This window comes from Rhamphochromis longiceps, linkage group LG3 (assembly GCF_057381845.1).
Source record: "Rhamphochromis longiceps isolate RC_006_pf linkage group LG3, R_longiceps_female_GT1.1, whole genome shotgun sequence".
Lineage (NCBI taxonomy): Eukaryota > Metazoa > Chordata > Actinopteri > Cichliformes > Cichlidae > Rhamphochromis > Rhamphochromis longiceps.
In genome coordinates, this window is record NC_140559.1 from 50,425,983 (window position 1) to 50,448,301 (window position 22,319).

The 22,319-nt window shown below is 41.6% G+C and overlaps 1 protein-coding gene across 2 annotated transcripts; it reads right to left on the bottom strand.

Moving 5' to 3' along the window:
- Positions 1–53: 53 nt before the first annotated feature.
- Positions 54–21,890, bottom strand: synpo2a (synaptopodin 2a). 2 transcript variants are annotated; one of them, XM_085400227.1, is made up of 5 exons: positions 21,684–21,890; positions 14,425–14,576; positions 12,581–13,260; positions 7,740–10,696; positions 54–4,102 (listed from the first exon to the last, which is right to left on the bottom strand). In XM_085400227.1, the coding sequence occupies exons 1-5, from the start codon at positions 21,789–21,791 to the stop codon at positions 3,509–3,511; spliced, it is 4,491 nt and encodes a 1,496-aa protein (XP_085256353.1). In that variant the 5' UTR covers positions 21,792–21,890; the 3' UTR covers positions 54–3,508. The 2 variants fall into 2 exon arrangements, with proteins under 2 accessions (XP_085256353.1, XP_085256352.1); XM_085400226.1 differs by lacking the exon at positions 54–4,102 and having other exon boundaries at positions 4,126–10,696; positions 21,684–21,887.
- Positions 21,891–22,319: the final 429 nt, after the last annotated feature.

Here is a 22,319-nt window from a genome sequence, read left to right on the forward strand (position 1 = left end):
CTTCACTTGCCCAACACCATCTCCCTTGGCCCGGTGTTATTACAGTAGCTCAGAATGAATCTGTGTTCATTTCAAAACAGGCAAACATTTACCTAGCGGGCACTTTTAGAGTTATTATGTAAAAAAAATGAGAATGAACTTAATGAAAAAAGCAAATAAATAAATAAAAGGCAAACACTTTTATTAGGCATACCTGTTACCCAGTCGGATAACTGCAACTCACTGCATTTAGGCATGTACAGTGCTGTGCAAAAGTCCTAAGCCGCCACTAATTTCTTTATATATTTGGAAAATATAAAGTAGGTGCAGAGATTGAAAATCAGTATTTGGTACGATCGCTTCCATTCTTCAACACAGTCTGAGCTCTCTTAGGCAGCTTTCTCGTCATTTCTTTAAGTAGCCTTCAGATATAGTTCTCCAAGCTTCTTAAAGGACATTCAAAGAAGAAAGCACACACTGCAAGCTCTGCGGAGGCCATTGTGTTTGACTGCGAACCAGTGTGTGTTTTTCTATGCTGATATGCTTTTACAGCACTGGCAGTATTTGGGATCATTATCATGCTGAAAAATGAAGCTGTTACCAATTAGACAGAACCCCCACCATGCCATATAGATGGCCGAAGACACTCAGTGTTGTCCCTCGCTATCCTAACACATCAAAGATGTCTTGAACCACAAATTTCCCACTTGGATTAATCACTCTCTGAGACCTGTTGCAACTGATTTTCAGTCTATTTCTTGTATAATCCGACAGTCTCTCCTCCATGTTTCCCTTTCTTCAGAATGCTTTCTTGACAGCCACCCTTCCACTGAGACCATTTCTGATGAGGCTTCAGTGAACAAAAAGGACTGAAAATGAATGAAAAAGCAGCTAATGTCAAAAGAAAAACTTTGAAAGACCTTCAGAAAGACTAGAAAACTATTCTTCAAGAGCACAAAAATTGCAAAAAAAAAGTCTGGAAGCTAAAGAAGTAACAAATGTGGGGCGATTACTAGATCTGTAGTTCGGATAAACTTAAATGAAAACCCTCTGGAAGATAAAGTGAGGATATATCTGGCAGTTGATAAGTGTTGGAGGAATTGGAGTTGCTCTAACTATACATAGGGCAATAATGTGCTGCCAGCTTGCAACTTTTCTAATAGACATGCATTGAAAAATGCTAAAGACATGAAAACTCGCTTAGTAAACCACTGACAAAGCTTTAACATCAAAATAAAGCTGTTTCAGCACTCAGGAAATTGCTATGCACAGCTAACATTAAATATATTCAGTGACATCCACCACGGGAACATGGTCCCCTCAGGGCTTGCAGACCAATCACATACTATTTGTTTTAAGTGCCATCATGTGATAAAGGAAGTACCAAAGTCTAATGGAATTCATTTACTTTATAATACCATCACAATGTTTCCAACGACCTTGCTACATTTAATTTAGTCTCATTTCCCCCCAGTTTTTTAAGAAGGCAGGCTGAGTTTGCGGCACATAGCAGAGCTACAGTATGTTGGATTCAGGGTTGGATATCAAGCTGAGTGGCATAACTGCACTGCATAGTGAACAGAAAGCTATGCCTGGGACACAGAATAATAATAAAGTTATGTCCCAAAAAGTTGATTCTGTTCATCTGGACATAGCGTGACTGAAGAAGTCACTTGGATGAGTTATGTTCAGCTGAACATAACTCATCCAAGTGACTTCTTCAGTCACGCTATGTCCAGATGAACAGAATCAACTTTTGGGGATTTTCTTACTTGGATAATTGAGCGTGCATCAAGACAATAAAATTACATGTGCTACAGTGCTATGCACTTCAACAGGCTTCACCCCTTTAAAAAGCATTTGAACCGCAAAGTGTTTCCCAGATCCAAATTGGTGGGGAAATACTTGCTTTTTATCGGCTCCGTCTGTGCCCTTATCTCTCATTCTCTAATGGTTCAGCTACACTAGGTACCCACTGTTGTTATGTAACATCTGGTCACCATGGGAACTGGTCTCCCTCTCAACTCCCCGTGCTGTATATGGAGTGACCATTTGAGACAACACATCTTGCAAAAAGCTTCACGGGATGGCACAGCAAGCAACAAATGGCCCCGAGCACAAGATGGGAATAGACAGCAAAGAGCACAAAAGGGCAACGTCTTAAATTGTGATATTTCACTGCATTTATTTTATAGAATGCTCTACATGAAATGGACTGCTGTATTGTATTACGACCATAATATGTGTTGTTTGAATGGAAGTGATACAGTAAAACAATCTGAGATTGTTACACTACACTATAGTACATCTGCATAAAACACAACACTGTGTAATAAATCTTATTTGCATTTATGAGGTTGCTCAGTGAGAATCGCATTAGGACATTATGCGCACTCTGTGGAAACACCAACGTAGCTTTAACATTTGGAGATGATTACAAGTCGATAGCAAAAGCCCAAACTAGAAATAAGCCACAAGCCAATTGCACAGTGTAAGTAATCGCCCTGGCAGCACTAAACCTTCCATAAACTAAACAAAAATCTTTTTTGTAGTGTTGATTAGATTTCATTGGTATGAAGCGATCGATGAAATTCACTCCCAACAAAAAGTTGTCAGTCGTTTTACATACTGCATTTGATTGTCTCCTATACAGTATATACTGTTATGTATGTGATGCTAGACAGTTGAAATGTCTATTCAATTCTATTTTAATGATATAGCACCAAATCACAAAAACAGTTGCCCCAAAGCACTTTATACTGAAAGGTAAAGACCCTACAATAATACAGAGAAAATCCCAACAATCAAACGACTCTCTTTGAGCAAGCACTTGGTGACATTGGGAACGAAAAACTCCCTTTTAACAGGAAGAAACCTCTGGCAGAACCAGGGTAATGGCCACATACCAATGCATTACTGAAAATACACCTATTGTGCACCAACGACATCACAGGTTATGGCACCTTTTCCCAAGGTAATTGCATTCTAGCACTTGAATCATTTTCTTATCAGAGGACACCACAAATCCTGCATGGATTTTGCAAAACAAGCAAAAAAAAAGAAAAGTGTACACCCATGGTAGCAACCTACATGGCAGATGCATGCATCCACAGCAAAATATCAAACTCAGATTGCTGGAAATCCACAAGCTCAAGAACAACTCAAGAAACAATCTTCACTTAAAACCTACAAAATGACAGGTGTCTTTTTTTTTTTCCAATCACAGATAAGTCCACATATGCAATCAAATGCTTTTTCCACCAAAGATATTGATGCACTCTCTCTAAACAACGTACTCATCTCTTTATCTAATCAACTAGTCTTCCACATCAGTGTGTTTGCCATCCATTTTTCCCACATCTTTTCAAATATCTAACAATAGAATGTATTAAAAGGTTCTCTACCAGTTAACTTTCTGTCCTTTCTAACAAGCTGTTGTTTTTTATTTCCTGACTGCATGTGAATGTATTACGAAACTCAGAATAAATGAGATTTGACTCATTAAAGACCGCACAGGCTGAACTGTAGTCTACCGCCTCCAGCTCCAAGTGTTGCTGGTGTACACAGACTTGTAAGTTTGCTTTCCGAAAGGGCTCTTAGACTCATATGAAGACACCGAGGGCCTCGGGTTAGCCTCTGTCACAGATTTCTGAGGCTGCCACTGTCTGGGCAGGGACCTGTAACCGGCATGACTAACTGTGGTGGAGATAGAGCTCCTTACTGGCGACACAAACGATGGGAGCGAAGCTCGACTCAGGCTCTGGCTTTGGCTCCAAGTCTGGCTGCCTGTTTTCTGCGGTGCTTGGTAAGAAACCCTGGCTTTCCACTCTGCTGGCGGCTCAGGCAAGATTTTGCGCTGGGCTGCCAAGCGCACATTCGAGGCAAGGGTTTGCTGGAGGCTCTGGAAAGCAAAAGCTTCATCTACCAGGCCCATGGGATGCCGGGAGGCAGCCTCCCATGGTGTGAGGAGCTTTTGGCTTTTTTCCATCCAGCATGTCTGCCTTGCCGAGGGAGTTGTGGAGCCCAGTGCTGGGGGCTTTGGGGAGGAAGAAGTTGAAGCTGACTTCTGGCCCGTGAACTGTACTCTGGCTGGTGGAGAAAGGGAGTAGCTCCTGCCAGGGGCCTGTAAAGAAGAATCCAGACATGTTTATTTTAGTAAGGGTTCATTTGTGTTTGGCTCTTTGGCCAAATCAAATTAGCTTGGATAAGAGTGAGATGCAGAGTAGCTCCCTGCCAGGATTATTTCTTTTAAATGCAGTAATACATGTATAATTTACTTGTGTATAGAAGATCAGTCACTCTCTTATTCAAAGGGGGTATGTGTATGTGTGTAAAAGAGTTCTAGGACATGTCATACTGCAGCCAGTGAATTAAACTGCACTAGCATTTGTCTAAACACATTGTCCCGCTTATTAATCAGAGCAACTGGCACATGAAAGTGCATAACCTTCTGGAAGTATAAGCCACATTCGGCTCATTTCCACTTAATATAGTTTGCTAAACAGCAACAGTTTGAAAGAATAACGAGATGGAAATGCTAAATGCCCAATACCAATAATATCCCCAGGATACCGGTGCTGCAGAGGGTTATGTGGGGTGAAAACACAGCTATACTGCACATAATCTCATCCAATGCCTCCTGTTATGTATGGTGGATAAGCAGAAAAGCCAGTGCTGCCATCATCTGGTGAGTGATGTGCACTGTCAGCTGATAAAATATGGCACAAATTTAAGAAGAGAGAAGAAGAGCGTGCAGAGATAAATGCTAAATCAGTCAAGGGGAATAAAGTCTCTGCTGCTCAGGTATGCGGTAGGCTTAAAATGCCCACAGGAGTGGGGGTCCTGGGCACAAGAATATATGAACAGATCAGTAGGTCATATTTTTACTTTGCTGAAGGAGACCGATAGCCCATTTGCACATGGTTTATGTCCTTCTATGTGCCATTTCTGCCAGATTTAACATGCTCAGAAAACGAGCGTAACAGCTGGGCTCCTTACATTTTAAGACAGATGTTCAAAACAGTCTTTAAATGCAGGAATGTTACATCCTGATTTATGGTTTGGCTAAGGTTTGATTTAGGGCATAAATACAATATTTATCTTGTATTTTTCTTATTAAAACAAATAATATGAAGCAAAAGGTGTCAAAGCTTGGTGTATTAGCACTACAGGGCATTAATGTGTGGGCTCTAAAGCAAGAGTAAACATTTGCTGTCTCTCTTTTATTGTCTTTTGATTGCAGATTGAAGATAAATGAATCGGCATGGGGATCAATTCCCTTCAGAAATAGTCGGTAAAATCCGCTAACTAAGATTATGAAATGATACTAATACTTTCATTCAACATATATCTGCTCTTTTTCAAAATCCATGATGCAACATGGATATATATTTCAGCTGTGCTCACTCACTTGACCATAATTATCCGGTGAAGTCACAGCTCTAATAATACTCTTCGTAAATGCATCATCACATGGTCATTCTGCAGGAATGTGCATCTCAAGTTTCTAAACTCTCTCTTTCTTTATTTTATTTTATTTTTTACAAAAAGGAGGTGATTTGGATAATTAGGTGCACCTTGCTGATAACTCTTGAAAATGGAACCACCAGATGCTGTGGTACGGACTAATTTGTGACAGATTTTTCTTTTTGTTGACAAGGTCAATAAGGACAGTATTTATAGTGAAAGTGGAGAAGTGGTGAAATTCAGCAAGACAACAGCAAAGAGACTAAAAATAGAAGAAACCCTAAAAGCATGTTCAGAGGACAAAAGAAAAGGAAACCAAACAAAGATAAAAGACAGTTTAATGGCACTGCAGTGAATCATACAGAAAGTGCACTATGAAGAGAAACACACAGACACAAAAAGAAAAGAACACAGAGAACCAAAGAAGCGACCCTGTACCAAAAATCAACTTGTGAGCATTACCAGGCTGGTTATCCTTTCAATAACTCTTCCTTTCTAGATCATGTATCATCTGTTCACATATCAAAACAAGGAACAGATACATAATGGGTAAATCTATGAGTGATAGACATTACATAACTGTCTCTTATCAGGAAAAATACTATGGCAGTCTGGAAGTTGGTAGCTTTCACTGGCTTAAGTTGAAATTTAAGCCTACTCTCTGGACCTCAGAATCTTGTCTCATGAGGGACTTTAAATATAGTGTCTAACATGACGCAACAGCTGGTAGAGAGCTTTAAATAAAACCCAACACACTTAAGTAGGTCCTACCAAAAAGGAATTGGGGAAAGTACTGGGGGAAAAAGAAGTATAGCACATTTTATGTTTAAGGAAAACAGTGTTAGTTGTCACAAGTCTGTCTGCCGTGTTATTTGGCCTAGAATAGCCTAAAATCCCACTGCTGTTACATAATCTCCGTACTCAACATCTGACGTTACACATTAAGCCTTCTGCTTGATATTATTACAGGCTACAGGCCCCATCCTTTTCACTTACCCACATACAAATACTTTTAGTATTTGCTTAAAAACTTTTTTTGGTCTTTTTAAAATGTAATAATTTGTAATATTAAGAACATTTATCATTTTCCCCTTTAAAAACATCAACCTGTCTTGACTTATCCAGTTCCACTGAATCTTTTTCTCGCACCCTTTTCTTTCACTTCACACTGAGCATTAGGCTCCCCTACATTCTTATTAATCACACAATTCTTTTGCATAAAATGTAATGAATTTACATTTATTACTTTTGCCTAATAAAATATGTTTACAATTATTATGACTATGCTGCGTCTGATAAGATATACTAAAATTCTATTAAAATAGGATGTAAGTCTATCCTTATATTCTTAATTTTATAGATATTCCTTTTTTCATTAGCTCCATGAACTTTTAGACTAGTAGGTTCTGCACTATGACAATAAATAGAGCTGGTAAGGAAAATAGTCCATGTGGCGGGGCACAAAACCTTTAATTCAAGCAGACGTCAAATAAGTCATGATTCTACAAGAATCACTCTTTATCAACTGCTGCAGGCTTCCACACCTGAGCTGAACTCTTATTAGCTGTAAACTTAGGCTTGGGAGCCACTCCAGGGTTACCACCAGATGCAGACTCAGGCCTAGCAGCCACAGGGAAACTGGGAGCAATATAGCTACTAAGAGGCTGTGGCTGGTAGGGCACTGAAGGAGCTGCCAGATAGGGAGGGCTATTGGCTGGCTGGTAACCAGCTTGTACCGAGTGTTGGTAGGGAGAGTTTGGAGACTGAGGGGCTTGGGGATGATAAGCAGGTGGAGCAGGTTGTTGATACTGTTGGTTATATACTTGCTGGTATGGACAACTAGGAGGTTGCTGATAAGGATTAGAGGGGGGATAAACATTTGGTTGGATCTGCTGATACTGGCTATCGTGCATCACAGGCTGCATTGGCATCTCATAGGTTTGTTGGGGATATGGGGCACCAAATGGTCCAGCAGGCTGGACCAGGGGCATTTGCTCATATCTGATTGGTTGGTTATCATCAGGTGGATTAGGAGGCGAACAGCTGGTCTTAGGTGCGGAAAGCTTGGTGGCCTCTGCTGCTGGACCATAGATAAAGAGTGAGGAATTTAGTTGATAGGGTTGATGTTTCATGACATCTATTACATTAAGAGGTTTAGGAGCAGGCATCTGTTTCGCTTTGTCTTTTTTCTTTGCTTTGGTTGAGGGGCTACTTGAAGGGGGTTGCTTTGTTGCTGCTGGGGGATAAAAAGGTGATTGAATAGGGTTATATGCACGTGGAGGTGGAGCACGTACATTGGGAGTGTATTTCCACTCATTCGGTAAGGAAGCTGCTGGTGATGTTGACCTGCTTGCCTTATTTGCTTCCACCGTCTCAGAGTCCACGATATACTTCTCCATTCGAGACTGCCTCTTTGCAAACATATCAGCTCCTTTTCCTTTAACAGCTGGCATCTCAAATGCTGAACCCTGGGATGATGGGTTTAAGACAGTGGCCATTGGGTTGATGGGCGATGAAACTCTTTGACCAATAGTGAAAGAGTGCATTCGCTGTGGCGGAGTAGGAGGGGATCGGCTTTGTGGAACATTTTGTGGTGGTTGCCAAGGTTTTGGAGAGGGGCGAGTGTTCACTGTCAGTGTGGAAATATTCACAGGTTTTTGCTGTGATTGTGGAGTCCAGGCATTCACAGGTGTCTGAGGCTGTGTCTGAGCTGGTTGCCATGTGTTTATTGGTGGTTGTGGTGGACTCTTTGATGTAGGCTGTTGCCACTTTGGCTGTGGTGCTGGCTGGGCTGGAACAGGTTGAGCCCATGGAGACTGATGGTGGGCCTGATCCTGCTCTTGAGTCCAAGAACTTATGTGGTGTTGACCGTGCTCTGGGGGGTGTTGAGCCCATGGAGGCTGAGACTGAGTCTGGGCAGGTACTGGCGCCCATGGATTTAAATTGGCTTGAGGCTGTGCTTGAGGTTGTGGTTGAGCGACTTGGATCCAGGGTGGCTGAGCTTGGGGTTGAGTTTGTGATGGGGCCCATGCATTCACTGAAGGTAGCTGTTGCTGTTGTGGTTGAGCTGATACCCAAGGTGGTTGAGACTGACCTGGTGCTTCAGTCTGTGGCCATAATTGTGGAGGAGCCTGATGTTGTGCTTGCTGAACCCATGGTGGTTGTGGCTGGGATTCTGGTTGTACCCCTTGAACCCAAGGAGTTTGTGCTTGGGATTTTTTATGAGGTTGTTGCATCCATGGTGGTTGATGTTGAGAGTCTGTTTGTGATGGCTGTGTCCATTGGTGCTGTTGTTGTGGCTGCATTTGTTCTTGGGCTTGACTCCAGTTGGGCTGCATTTTCTGTAGATGTGGCTGCTCAGTAGAGTGTGCCCAAGGTGGGTGAACCTGCGGCTGAGACTGAGGTTGCTCTCGTGACTGGGCCCAGGATGGCTGAACATGTGCTTGGGGTTGTGATTGCTCTGGAGGCTGCGTCCAGGACTGCTGAATTTGAGGGGTCCAAGTACTTGTGGGAGGTTGCTGTGCCTGGTTCTGAGTAGGCTGATGTGATACCCAAGGTGGGTGAGGTGAGGACTGTCTTGGAGGTGGTTCTGAGGGCTGCACTTGAGCTGAATGCCAAGAACTTGAAGATAACTGTTGTTGCATTTGTGTTTGAGCTGCACCCCAGGTAGTCACAGCAGACGACTCAGACTGCAGCGTAGAATTCATATGACCATTTGCCTCTTGAGCTACAGCTTGTGTGGGCTGTTGTTGAGATTCGGGTTCTGGGAGCGGCCATGTGTGCTGTTCCTCTTTGTTGGTACTGCCAGGATTCTCCTGGGGTGCAGCAGGGGGATAAGACTCAGGGGCAGGTGCAGGGGTTGGCTCTAGTTCTGGAGCAGGAGTAGTCTCTGCGGTGGGGGCTGCAGCAGGTGTGGATAGACTATTTTCAGCACACTGAGGCATCTCCTGGTTGGTTGCTTCTATCTGTGAGGACCAAGGAGGTGATGTGGGATTGATCACAGGCTTTGGGGCAACTGGTGGAGGAATCTTGTGTTTGACTCGCTGAGACTGAAGAAAATTACAAGCCTCGGCTCCAAGACTAAGATAATCATCCTCAGGTCCTGATTCAAACCCGGGCTTTTTATCACCTTTGTTTAGGAGGTTCAGCAATGCTGGGTTTGGGGATACTTTTGGGGCTTCCTTAAATGTGAACATAGGCTTGGCTGCATTCTTTTTCCTTGAATCCAACAAAAGTCCCGTCCTGATTGCAGGAGTAGAAATGCGCTCATCACGGGAAGCAATCTGCTCTCCTTGACTCACAGAATCTTGATTGGTCCCACTCATTGCGTGAGAATAAGGGGTGGCCGCCATGTTGTCTGCTGAGAAAGGCTTTGCAGTACGATTGCTGAAAGAGCTCTGCATTTCATTTGTTTGATGTTGGACAGTGCCATTGACAGTTGCTGAATACTGCTGCATTTTTTGTTGCTCCTGATGATATTCTTGCTGCTGGTGATACATTTGCTGTTGCTGATAGTGACTTTGCTCATATTGCTGTTGCTGATATTGCTGCTGATATTGTTGCTGATATTGTTGTTGTTGTTGGTAGTTCTGCTGTTGCTCATAGTACTGTTGCTCTTGAAACTGCTGGTACTGTTGCTGGGTTTGCTGGTGCACGTTTACATCCATGTAACTGCGGCCTTCTGCAGCCGACTGCATGTAGGAATGCTCCACTATTTTATTTTTAGCCTCTTGCACTGCTTCAACGGGGATCCCTTGGCGCCTAAGCTCCTCGTGTTCGGCAGAAATCTCATCCATCCTCTGGCGACGCTGGGCAAACATCAGCGCACCCTTGCCTTTGGTTTCAGGCAAAGATTCCATCTCTGCTTGGTTCTTCAAATTCCTTTCGATTTCAAGAAGACCCTTGTCCAAGGTAAAAGTTAGCACACTTTTGCCACTGTGGGTGCTAGTGAGAAAAGGCTTATCTATGTCAGAGTCGTTTGGGGCCACAAGGATAAATTGTGGAGCAGAGGTTTCTTGTCTGCTGTCTGGATTTTCCTCGTACTCCTCGTCGCTGTACTCTGGCTCGTCTTCTCCTGTGCCGTAGCTCACGAGCGTGAATTTCTTAGCTCTCTGACGATGCTTCTTGAACATCAACAGCCCCTTGTTATTGGGGTTGGTCGGAGCAGCCGTAAGAAGAAGGGCAATTCGTTTACATTTGGACTTGGCTTCCTTTAGCTGTTTCTCTGAAATGCTCTCGTTGCGCCTGAGCCCTTAACAGAGAAGGAAAAGAGAGACAGTTGTGTTTAAAAAATGGCCAAAATGAATCCAATTTAATGGTACTAAAACCTTAAAGAATTACAATCATAAAAACATTTAATCTGTTCATCTGAATTTACTTAAAAAAATAAACAGTTCGTAAAGATTTTGAACAAGAGACTTTAAAGAGGCTTTACAAACTGCACTAAACACGTGACTGTAGTTAATATTTTTATATCAAATGCTGTTTATTTTTGCTCTCATCAAAGCTGCCTGGAGAAGTTATGTGGAGACAGAAGATACAATTCACCTTTAACCTCCTAGGACCTGGCGTCCACATATGTGGACATCACATTTTGGGTTATTTAGACCAAAATACTCAATTTTGCTCTACATGGGCCTGATATCCACTTACGAGGACATTATACTGCTACTGTTCTATCAAAATTTTAAACAAATATCCGTATATGTGGCTCTTATTTTTCATAAAAACAAAAATAAGGTAAAAAAAATAAATCTGGTAATTCTTTGTTTTTACGTTCATCTGGCCCCAATATGCCCAAATATCAAAGAGAAATTAAAAATGCATGCCGTGGAAGAGTTCGGGTCTTAGGAGGTTAAAATAAGCAAGCCACGAAGCAGTTTCATCTTGTAACGTTACTTTGATATTAACCTCATCCAGCATTTACAGCTAAAGCAGATACAGAAATAACAGTAAACTAATAATACAGCTTGCTCTGTGGTTGACCTGATCCAAACACTCAGCAAATAGACTGTAAACTGAGCTATTTACAGATTCATTCACTCAAAAAAAATGATACATTACATATTTTCTCAGTCCACACATTACATTTACATACTTACATACTATCCAGCTGTGATTTTATCATTCAAATGAGCTCATTCCCTTGAACATAATACACTGGCCCATAAAGCAATAATGAAATTCTCCGACCCATGTCTAATATTCCCATTTGTACACTCAATCACTCATCCAACCCTGTAAAGTAGCCAAGAATAGGAAGCAAGAAAGATTATTTTAGCATGCATGCAATAAATTCACCAGGACAGCAACGTCTTTACCAATCCTTCTGTGTGTGTTGGCACGCAGTCTACTTGAAAGAAAAAAAATAAAATAAAATGTTTTCTTCTGAAATCACATTTCGTCCAATCCGACAGTCACGGAGAATGTGCGCCGAATGCAATTGCACAATAACACCAGCGGGCTTACTTTTTTATATTCTTGCAAGACTAACCTGAAGGTGGAGGAGACAGCGGGAGTGAGCGACAGACTCACTTTTTGAGCTTAGTTAAAGCACTCAGTTTGAAAGGATCAGGTAACGGGTCTGGGGGAGCACATGCTGGTGTCTGTCAAAGGGCCACTTCTGCAGGCATCGTCAGCGTGCTGGGGTTATATTTATGTCTTCTACACAGTTCAGAGGAACGCCCCGGTATCCATATTCACCATTGCCTCTCTTTAAATGGATGGTTTTAATGTTTTATAGGGTGCAGATGCTCCCCCCCCATACATACAATCCATTCTTTTTGTATCTTTCTCTTGTGATAGTGAATTCTTATATGATAAGACTTTGTTAGAAGCTCGATCGACCCGCAATACTATAACTTTGGTTCTGAGATAATTCAGGTTAGATCCGGATGCATCTCCTTCCTTTCAAAGGAATGAGCACCCCACCCCCCTTGCAGTTGCAGTGAGAGACTATTTTGAGGCGTACACACACTGGACATCAGGCTTTGGAATGCACACATGTTGACAAATGTAATTTAGTGCTGAAGATTACCCCTCTTAAAGAAAAGACAGTTATCCCCACTCACACACACAGAAAGAATGCACACAAAGGTAATACTGGTGCAGGTGGAACCAGTCCAAATATACTTACTGGCATGCCTAGCCCGATGCTTGTTGGGTTTGTGTTGAACTCCTTCAGAATCAGACTCCTGCTCTTCTGCAGGACTGCAGTCCTCTTCTTCTCCTTCACTTTGAGAACCAACTGTTTCCCTTACCCGAGTGCCACCTCCACTCTGGAGGCCCCTCCCTACTCCCGATGCCTCCAAAATGACCTCCACCTGCCCCAGCATTAAAGGGGAGTTGAGAACCACTCCATGATGGCTTAGCGGCTCCCTGACGGAGCGCGATGCGGTGGCGGCATTGGTGATATGAACAGCCTCCACACCCTCCCGGTTTGAGAGGTCCCCATCAATCCCACGAGCACTTCCGAGCGAGGCGCAGCCCACATCATCCAAGGTTTGCTCAGACAGGGACACCTGGAGCTCCACCATGTCCCCGGGTGAGAAGCACCGCTGTACTTTATCATCTTCTTCCTTAGATGAGGGGATATGTAGCTGAGTGCAAAGCAGCTGGCCTTCCTTGGAAAACTCTGTGTTGATATTAAACTCTTTGCTGTAGGTCTCATCCGGGGATTCAGGATTTGGGATTTGGGATGTTTGCTTTGGGGGGAAGATGTGAAGGGTGGTGCTCTCTAAAGTCTCACCCGCAGAGGCCCTCTCACTGCAGTGCATTTCATCCGATTCATAGTCTTCAGTGGTGATGGAGTGGTATCTTTAGAAAAGAAGAAGGCGAGATAAACAATGAGTGACGGAGTAAATGTGTTTTTTCTTTTCATTATTAAAATGAACTGAACTTGGGGGAAGACATGAAAACAATTACTTATTGATAAATGTTATTGGTTACATTTTTTCCTCTTCTACAGTTTGAAATGTACACTTCCTGTTTTCCAGTAATGTCAAAACTTGGACAGATTTCTTTTAGACCCGTGTTTTAATTAAATCTCTAAATAGACTAAAACCCACCCAATTTACACCTCTAAGCAAGATGCAGGGGTGTTCACTCGACAGAAGCAGGCATTTCAGCACTGGATTGAAGCCCTCGTTGTTCTGCTGAAGTTGTCAAAGCAATCAAGGAGATTTAATCTCGATGTAGAAAGTGAATCGAAAAGGTCAGGGCACCGAAGTGGAAAATAATTACGTTCAGACACCGATCTGCCTAATTTCGACTTTCAAGGTCAGTTTGGAGCAGCATAAACTAACGTCATTATGCATGACAGCAACTGTGCTCAAGTCAATTAGCCGTTAAAGACCAGCTCTTGTCTCCAAATGTAATCAACTTCTGCCAAACAGCAAAGTTGAGACGATCTGCTCGGAATCTCCCTTTAAAGCAGCTACACAACAAGCAGTCAAGGCCTGTTAAAGAGAAAGCGGGATTATCTGAGGACATGTCACTCTGATAAACAGACTGGCACTGCCAGTTGAGTAATGGCTGAGCAGCTGCATGCCAATCAGACACACAAATCTGCAACACCTTGGCAAAGCCACTTGGTAGGTTCAGCATGGTCGAGGCACAGGCTACAACACACGCAGACGTGGCTGGATATGATCACAGAAACAGGGGTTCATTCAAGTATGCAAAAAGGCCACATGTCATAAAGCTACATGCTATCTAAATGCTAATAAAACAGTGGAACGATCAGTTTTCCCTGCTGCTGTGGTCACCAAGGACTTACAGTTTGCATGGCTCAGTTGTCACAATGCAAAGGCTCTGCAGTGTAACTGATAAACCTACATTATTTTGTGTTTTACTACTTCACATTATTACATGTTATCCTATGAATACAGTCCTGTGCCTTTGTTTTCTGAAACTCGGGGTTTTCTAGGCTTCGCACATGTCTCATATGATCTCAGTTCAGCGGCTGGCATGCTGCATTACCTTCTGACTAGCAGCTGCAGACAGTCGATTGATGTGTCGATTAGCGCAAACGCTTGTAAAAGGGTGAGGTCAGCACACGGCTCCCCGTTGATTGACACCACCTCATCTCCATCCTGTACTCCAGCCAGGGAGGCACGACCACCCTCCTCTACCTGCAGAAGACATTTGGGAGTCAGAAAAGAAAGGAAAAAAAAAAAAACACAGTTTGATGTGTAACTTCTTCACAAACAGCGTAGCGGGGTGCAGCATCAGGCAATAGAAGGATAACATGAGATAAAGGCCTGCCAAGAGTGAGATCTGCTGTTTAAGATTCACGAATCTCGGTTGTCATGTTTGAAATATTACCTGTCAAAAAGCAGAAATCAGTTTCACAAGTTCATATTTTTTCTGGGAAATCAGATAAGAAAACTCTTTTTCACGTAACACGAGGTGAAAATGGACGTCCAGTAAAAGCCAGTGTGAAGATCAAGCCAGCCAAAGTGTGCAGAGGAATTCAGACTGGACCGTTAACATTTTAGAGATCTGAAGAGAGCATGCCGGCAGCGTAATTTAACTTAACGTAATGTACATTTGGCACCAAAATGTACAAACACTGCATAGGCTAGGTGTTCAGTAATAAAACTATTAATTCTACCTTGAATCTTGACTGTGCTGCTGCATATTATTGCTGTAGTCGAGCTCTGGGCAGAGCCATTTAAAGGGCACCTCTTTACACAGTTAGACTAATGACTGATGGTTTCATTTTCTTCTAATTGGTTCCTGGAGCCTATAAAATGGTTCATTAATAAGAGGATTTAATAAGGAGAAATACCTCATAAATTCAGCACAAAAGGCCACTCATACAGCTAAGGGGATAAATTATTACTGTAGTACTATGCTATTAGAGGATTTGGTTTCAGGAGTTATGTTAAGATATTTTGCCAGTATCCCAATTACAAAGCTTTAGGAAGGTTTCTCAGATATCTTAAGACTGGCAGCCGTTTGAAAATGTTGATTCCTTTTTCTTTACGCTTTATCTTCGTCAGTTCTAGATTAAAGACCACATGCCATAAAAAAAATAAACCCTGGTAGTGATAAAGTTATGCTTTTAATAAGCGTCTTTGGCTAATTTTCCTGAGGGATTGATTTAGAGAACTTTATACTGGCATCAAAATCAATACACAGGGAAGGCACCATGATTTTCTACTGTTACAGAATGTCTCTCTGCTGAATGATTTAAATGATCTCCTGACAAGCTGCTCTACCTGAGCACTTGTACAACATGTCTCATTCACACAAGCCTTTTTTTTTCTGTGGTGCTTTTCTATCTAACATTCACACTCGGATTGATGCATCAGAGACCAACTTGGGGATTTGTAACTTGCCCAAGGATATTTATCAAACCACCAACTTTCCAATTAATAGAGAATCTGCTCTATTTCCTGAGCTGCAGCCACCCCGTTAGTGGGAAATCAACCCCAAAATCTCTTATTTACAATCACTATGCTGTGTTATTAGGATGAAAATACATAAAGCTGTGCAACATCTAAAATGTCAAAGTCGTTTTACATTGTGTACCACATACTGCCAGCTTTGATCTTAAGTGGGTCAGAGTGGACCAGTGAAACTTGATAAATGGGTAAAATTACAAAAAAAAGTTCTGATAGTTCATTGCCCAGGACATTGTTCAATATCCTGTAATTCTAAAATATAAAGTTTTCATTAATTAACAAATGCTGGTGAAAAACATAGTAAAAAAACAACAGTTTGTCATCGTTTATCTATAACTTAATTACTTTGGTGTAGTAAGAAAAGTTGGAAAACCTGAAAATACAGGTAAAGATCTATGTACTCATTTTCCAAAGCTGTCCAGTGGGCCAGATTGGAGACTTTACCAGGCCAGTTCTGGCCCCCGGGCCATATGTTTGATACCTCTGGTCTTAGAATAACAATGCTTTACAAAAGTGTCCTGAAACTTTGTGACTTTCATACTGCAAATGAGGCAGTTCTGCATAGCTGCAGTGAAACAACTTCATCACTAGATGGAGATGCACACACATTGTACAGCTGATGGGGGGAAGCGAAAAACCTCTGAGTGAGATTTCATAATATAGAAAGGAATCAAAAGTCAAAAAAGCCTGCCTTTACTTTGTACACCATTTTTGATTTCACATATTTGCTATTAAAACTTTCCCCAATGAAACCAGTTGTAGTCTTTCTTCTTTGGATGTCATTACTTTTGCCCATTGCTTATATTTAAATATAATGCAAGAATGATCCTACTTTGTTATACATACAAATATCTTTCAGGTGTTCTATTATAGAGATGGTAACTTTCCATCCTCGCTCCAGTTTTTCGGAGCAAACAGCGAACAAAACAAGCCCTATATGGCAGCCAATGTGTCCGTCCCTTTGGGACTCGCACCTCGCTACAGGGAGGACGGTTACTTCTGGGATGCCACAGCAACGGTCCACACTCCAAAAAAGGAGGGGAAAGATTTGTCGTTGTCTCTCCTCACAACTCAAAAATACACAGTCCGCCAATGTTTACCACACAGCTTACAAAGAAAAGCCTCAGATATGCACTAAGTGCCCTTGAGAGGATAGCAGATAAATGCTGTGTAGGTTTCTTCAAATGGAGAGGAACTTGTCAAAATAATTGGCCACATAACTATTTTAATGTGGGGCTGTAACAATGTCTGGGTAACCACTTTTCAAATGAGCTATTTAAGTGCATTAAACCTAACAGAAAATCACAGGAAATACAGGAACGGGTGATGTCTCTGCCTACCTCCGTGTGGTTCCTGCCTTTCACAGCTTTGAGCAATTATTGTTTTTAGATTACAGGCAGATATTTTCCAGGTGTTTCACATTTAGCACTAAATCCATGCTGGAAGATTTATATTTGACCCTCCTGTATGTTCCCCTTGTTTTGTGTTAGGTTATTTATGCTATCAAGAGTTTAGCTTTCCTCTAAATTTGCATCATTTCTTATTATAACTGTATTTCCTTTCATTTGAGCTGTATGTGTCTTGAGGGGAGATACATTTGTTTTTTTGTCATGTGCATGCATGCCAAGCCATAACACACCAATGAAGGCACTGAAATAGAATATAGATTACTTATTATACATACATGTGGAAGAAGATTCCTTTTTTCTTTTTTTTAAACTTATAATATTCATAAATCATTATTCTTCATTTCTGGCTTTGATGTTTTTTCTTGCAAAGAATAATTAAGCCCCCATTTAAGATCTAGCTATAAATCTGTTATTGTTTGTGTCACTGGTAGACGTTTCTCTAGTCTGCAGTATTTTTTTCTATAATAAAGATGGCTTTTAGCTGTAATTGGGTTTTATTTGCAATCAGTAGCAGAATTCCCGACAGTTTTCCATTTGTTACATCATCTGGATGTATGACTAATGTATGGAGTAATGGATCTGGAATGACATCAGTTCCCAAAAACTGCCTAATGTCTTTTTTGAACAGCTTTCCAGAAATTCAAATAATTCTTAAAGATGTCCTGTGGGCACAAAATAGATGAAATACAGTTTCACTTTATTTTTTTTAATCGAATTCCTTGGCTGTAAATCCCAGAAAGTTCACTTTTTCAGTGTGTGCATAGTAATGCCCTGCTCAGTAAAATAAGCCTTAAACTCAGATTAAACTAAAAATAAATAAATAAATAAATGATTTATCCAAGAACAGCAACATTTAATTCATCCATCATCTATAACTCAACCAGTTGAAGGTTGCAGGAGTCTCTTCCTATCCTATCCCAGCTGAGAAGCAGACACTCATTCTTATGCATGCCTTCAGACTGTCGGAGGAAGTCAAAGAGGACCAACGCAGACACGGGGAGGACATGCAAACTCCACACAGAAAGGTCCAAAAGGTCTAAAGCAACAATCCTAACCACTGCACCATCACGCCACCTATATCTGTGCACCACTCCAAACATCACACGCAATTGCACAATCAGCTATTTTAATATTGCCCTCACATTTGCACTGATGTGAGGGGAATAGCTGGACTCTGACACAAACATCACCTCTTTCACAATAAAAGCGACTTTAGAAGAAAGCAAGAAAAACAGTATTGCAACATCCAAGAATATTTTTTTTCTGTCACAAATTAAACACCACACACTTTGGGGGGTTGACGAAGAGCAGGAATGCCGCAAATACAAAGCTGTTTGAGCACTGGCCCTCATTTGTTTAGATGATGTGAAACAGAAAAGAGGAAAACAAGCCCGGCCAGCCATCGCGTAAGGTCACTGCTTTCTCCCAGGATTGGAAATGAGATGGCTTGTTGCACAACACAATGCCCAAACTCAGATAAGTGACTGAGCTGTGAATCACTCTGCTTAGTCTGGGAAAACAGCAGTGAATGACTGAGGAAACGGCTCATTGGCTCATTTCTTGGCAGCTTAACGAGGTTCCTGTGGCGCACTATTAGGGCCGAAGCATCAGCAACAAAAGCCGTCTTTGCTCTGTAAAAGGCAAAAAAACAACTCATAAAAGTTTTTATACTTTAACAGACTAACAGATTAGTTCATGTATGTAAGAATAAACTCGTGCAAACTTTTAAAAGTCTTTCATGAAGATCACAGTTATCACTGCGTGCTCCTTAACTGATCTGATGCATGTTGACATTTCACATACAGAGATGGAATACCTTAGTAATTAGGCCAAAAAGTCTCCTGATCAGGCTGGTGGGATTTAAACTCTCTTTAATTTTTATATTTTTTGTATTGGAATATCTGTTTAATATGAATGCATTCTGCATCACAGAGCAAACGCAGCTTTTTCACCTCGGTGCGTGTTAGTGAATTTGACACGGCTTTGTACTGAGCATGCTCCTGCAGCTTTAAAAAAAATAAAGTGACCTCATCAACTTTGTACTCAAGCCAGGACTCCAAATAAGAAGAAAAATACAAGCACCCTTATATGGACAGAACCTTTTAAGAGGGGATACAGAGCGCCTTACTCTGTGTCGCTTGTCAGTACACTGAACAATCACTTTCCCCCAGGAAACAAAACACGGTGTCCACGACATTCAGCAGAAGCATTAAAAAACACACATTTTTTTATCAGACGCAGGAGAGCCTCTAGCTCGAGAGCATTTGTCACGATCTCGGTATGTTTGTTTCTCTTTTTGTAACTTCTGACTAACAGACTTGGCTCACTCACAAGAAAAGTTTAAAGGTATGTTTAGAGTTATGTCTTCCAGATGAGGCAGACTGGAACTGAACCCCCCCACACACAACCCCAGATGTCCCAAACTGGGGCATATGTAGCTACTTCACATTAATAGGCCCATACTTGAACGCAATGTATTCACAGCACCCGTTTGTTAACACACGGGAACACTTTGGGTGCAAGGATGCTTTAAAAAGCACATTTATGTCTGAAATTAGGCAGCACAGTTTCACGAGAAAATTAAAGCTTCAGGAGGCATCGAAGGGAGAGCAACTTTATAAATAGCTTTGCTTGCTTTACCTCACGTTAAGTGCTGTTTTTGGCTTAGAGTTGTGAGAGGGGATATAGTAGCTTATGTGCAATATTTGCAATTTTTTTCTCAATACAGTCTACTAAACTTTATGGGGTATTTCTCTCACTCAAAGCTAACAAGATTTAAGAGTTGTTTATTGCCCACAGGAGATATTTGTCTTCAGGTGCTTTTGCTGATGCTTTTATTCTGACATTAGGCAGACACTGAGTGTCAGGCCTGCGTGAGGGGGGCATTTCATAGGAAAAAGTGTCACTATACTATTTAATCAGACTAATCATATAAAGGACAGAAAGCAACTTTACAGATGTGGCTTCACTTGTTGGAGACATGCTAAACATCTGTCATGAAAATGATCTGCTGAGGTTTTTGGATTCTCCAAAACTTTCTCCCGGTGGCGCTTCGATGTCGCAGGAATGTGGCTTAAGAATGGTTTTTTTAAATTTTATTTTTACATGCACTCTGTTGACAAGTTGATGGGGAATGTGTGCAGCTTGAGCACTTTGGAACATACAGACCATATATAGAGCTTAAGCAGCTGGTCAAGGTAACGGCACCTGGTTTCACAAATACTGTGCATCACAGTGTGTGCAACACTATCCCATGTCTTTAAGGCAGATTGGTTTAAGGTGATCCAGCCTTTCAGTGATCCTTACACTCACAAAGATGCTCATTTATGGTTATGGTAAAGAGTAAAAAAGCTCCACTTAAGCTTAAACTTTCATTTTTCCATCCATCTACTTGTTTATTTGAACGTTTGAAGGCAGTAAACTAAGTTGGCTGGTACAATGGCTTTTACTGTATTATTAATTTTTTTGAGTGAGTTGTTGTATGCAACGCTGTCCACACTTGCATAATATGTAAAGCTGTTAAAAGTGACTAATTAATTATGATACTAATTTAAGTATCATAATAAGCTTTAAACTGGTTTCCATTATCACTGGCTGCAAAATGAGAACGTGTGATGGACGGACGAGCAAATAATAGGAAATAACCTAAAGAGTACAACATATATTATCTGTCTGTGTACATTTACATTACAGTATGTTAAAAAATGGCCTCTGCGTCTCATCAGAAAGTGGCTACATCAGCAGTTACCTCTAAGCAGATAAAACCCCGCACCTCTAAGGTTTATTACCTTATTATCAGGCTAAACAAATGTCACGCAGCTGAATCGTTCTTACAGCAAAACTTCAAATTTGCCTGTCCTCCTCTCTATCTCTTATTTGAATTCTTTTTGAAAGGGATATTTGCATGATAACCTCTTAGTTTTAGCCGCACTTGTTTTTTGTTCATACTAAAACGTAACACCTTGGTGTTATGCACATATACCTTCACTCTTCAGTCTGGTTACTGGACTTGCTTTCTTGCTTAAAAAGTCTTTGTGACTGAAAACAGATCATACTGCCCTGAGCTTCACACTCTGTCGTGGCCTTGACCATATAAGGGTGCCGAGGAATCTCTCACCAAAACACAGCCAACGCGCACAAAAATGCAGCGGCAGACAGCTCTCTCCCATCAAATTTCAGACTTTTTAAAGTCTCTGTTTTTCTGTTTTTTTCTGTTTTCCTGCTGAATTTCTCACCTTAAAAAAAAACTGTCGTGACTCTGAAGAAACAGAAACTTTTCCAGGATCTCAACAACAACATGTCCACAAACTTTCATTAGGCTGTTTATCCATCGTTGCAGTCTCACTAGCATTAGATTAGACAGGCATGACCCTGCTCAAGTGGTATTAAAACATCCTCCCACGCACGCTCGCATACATACCTGGGAAACTAGAAGAGGTCTGTAGGTGTCCCCTTCTCCCTCTTGCAGGGTGAATCCCCAGGGCGCACCACCACGCAGCGTTACGCAGATGTAATCCCCGGTGCCCATGCTGCGCGCAGCTCCTCAGCCAAACTTCCACGGCGCGCTCATGGAGCTGTCAGCCGGGCCAGCAGCACTTAACGAAAAACCACATCCACCGCACCGCTGTAGCCTATAACCCCCATCATCTGTCCTCAGAGTCCAGCCCGTTTTGGAAACGTCACTGCGCACGGACCCGCCTGCCGGCGTTAAACGCAACTGGTGGTGGGTGTAACTATCACTACTTCACCAACATCCCTGAACATCTTATTCAAAGGGAGATTTTGGGCAAGTGAGGTGAGGGGTACTTTTATGATTTAGAGACAGCAAAGACGAAGACAATGAATTATATTATAATAATACTTCTTGGTTATTTGTTTAAATCGAGAATGTTAATTCCAGCTTTGTTTGTGTCAGATACCTAAATAATGAGTACTGAATGTACTTTTGTGGCTTCATATCAGCATCCATTCATTCTCTTTGCCGTATAACTTCATTAAGGAATTAATTAGAATATTTAAAGTAGGTGTCTGATATGATTTTCATGTGTTTTATTAC

What these genes read in the sequence shown, in the direction of transcription:
- synpo2a (XM_085400226.1), bottom strand. Translation starts at nt 21,791, where the DNA reads ATGGGCACCGGGGATTACATCTGCGTAACGCTGCGTGGTGGTGCGCCC. An exon ending in CTGCAGCTGCTAGTCAGAAG is followed by an intron (nt 13,261 to 14,424) that starts GTAATGCAGCAT and finishes TCTTTTCTAAAG; the next exon opens with ATACCACTCCATCACCACTG. An exon ending in GCATCGGGCTAGGCATGCCA is followed by an intron (nt 10,697 to 12,580) that starts GTAAGTATATTT and finishes TTCTCTGTTAAG; the next exon opens with GGCTCAGGCGCAACGAGAGC.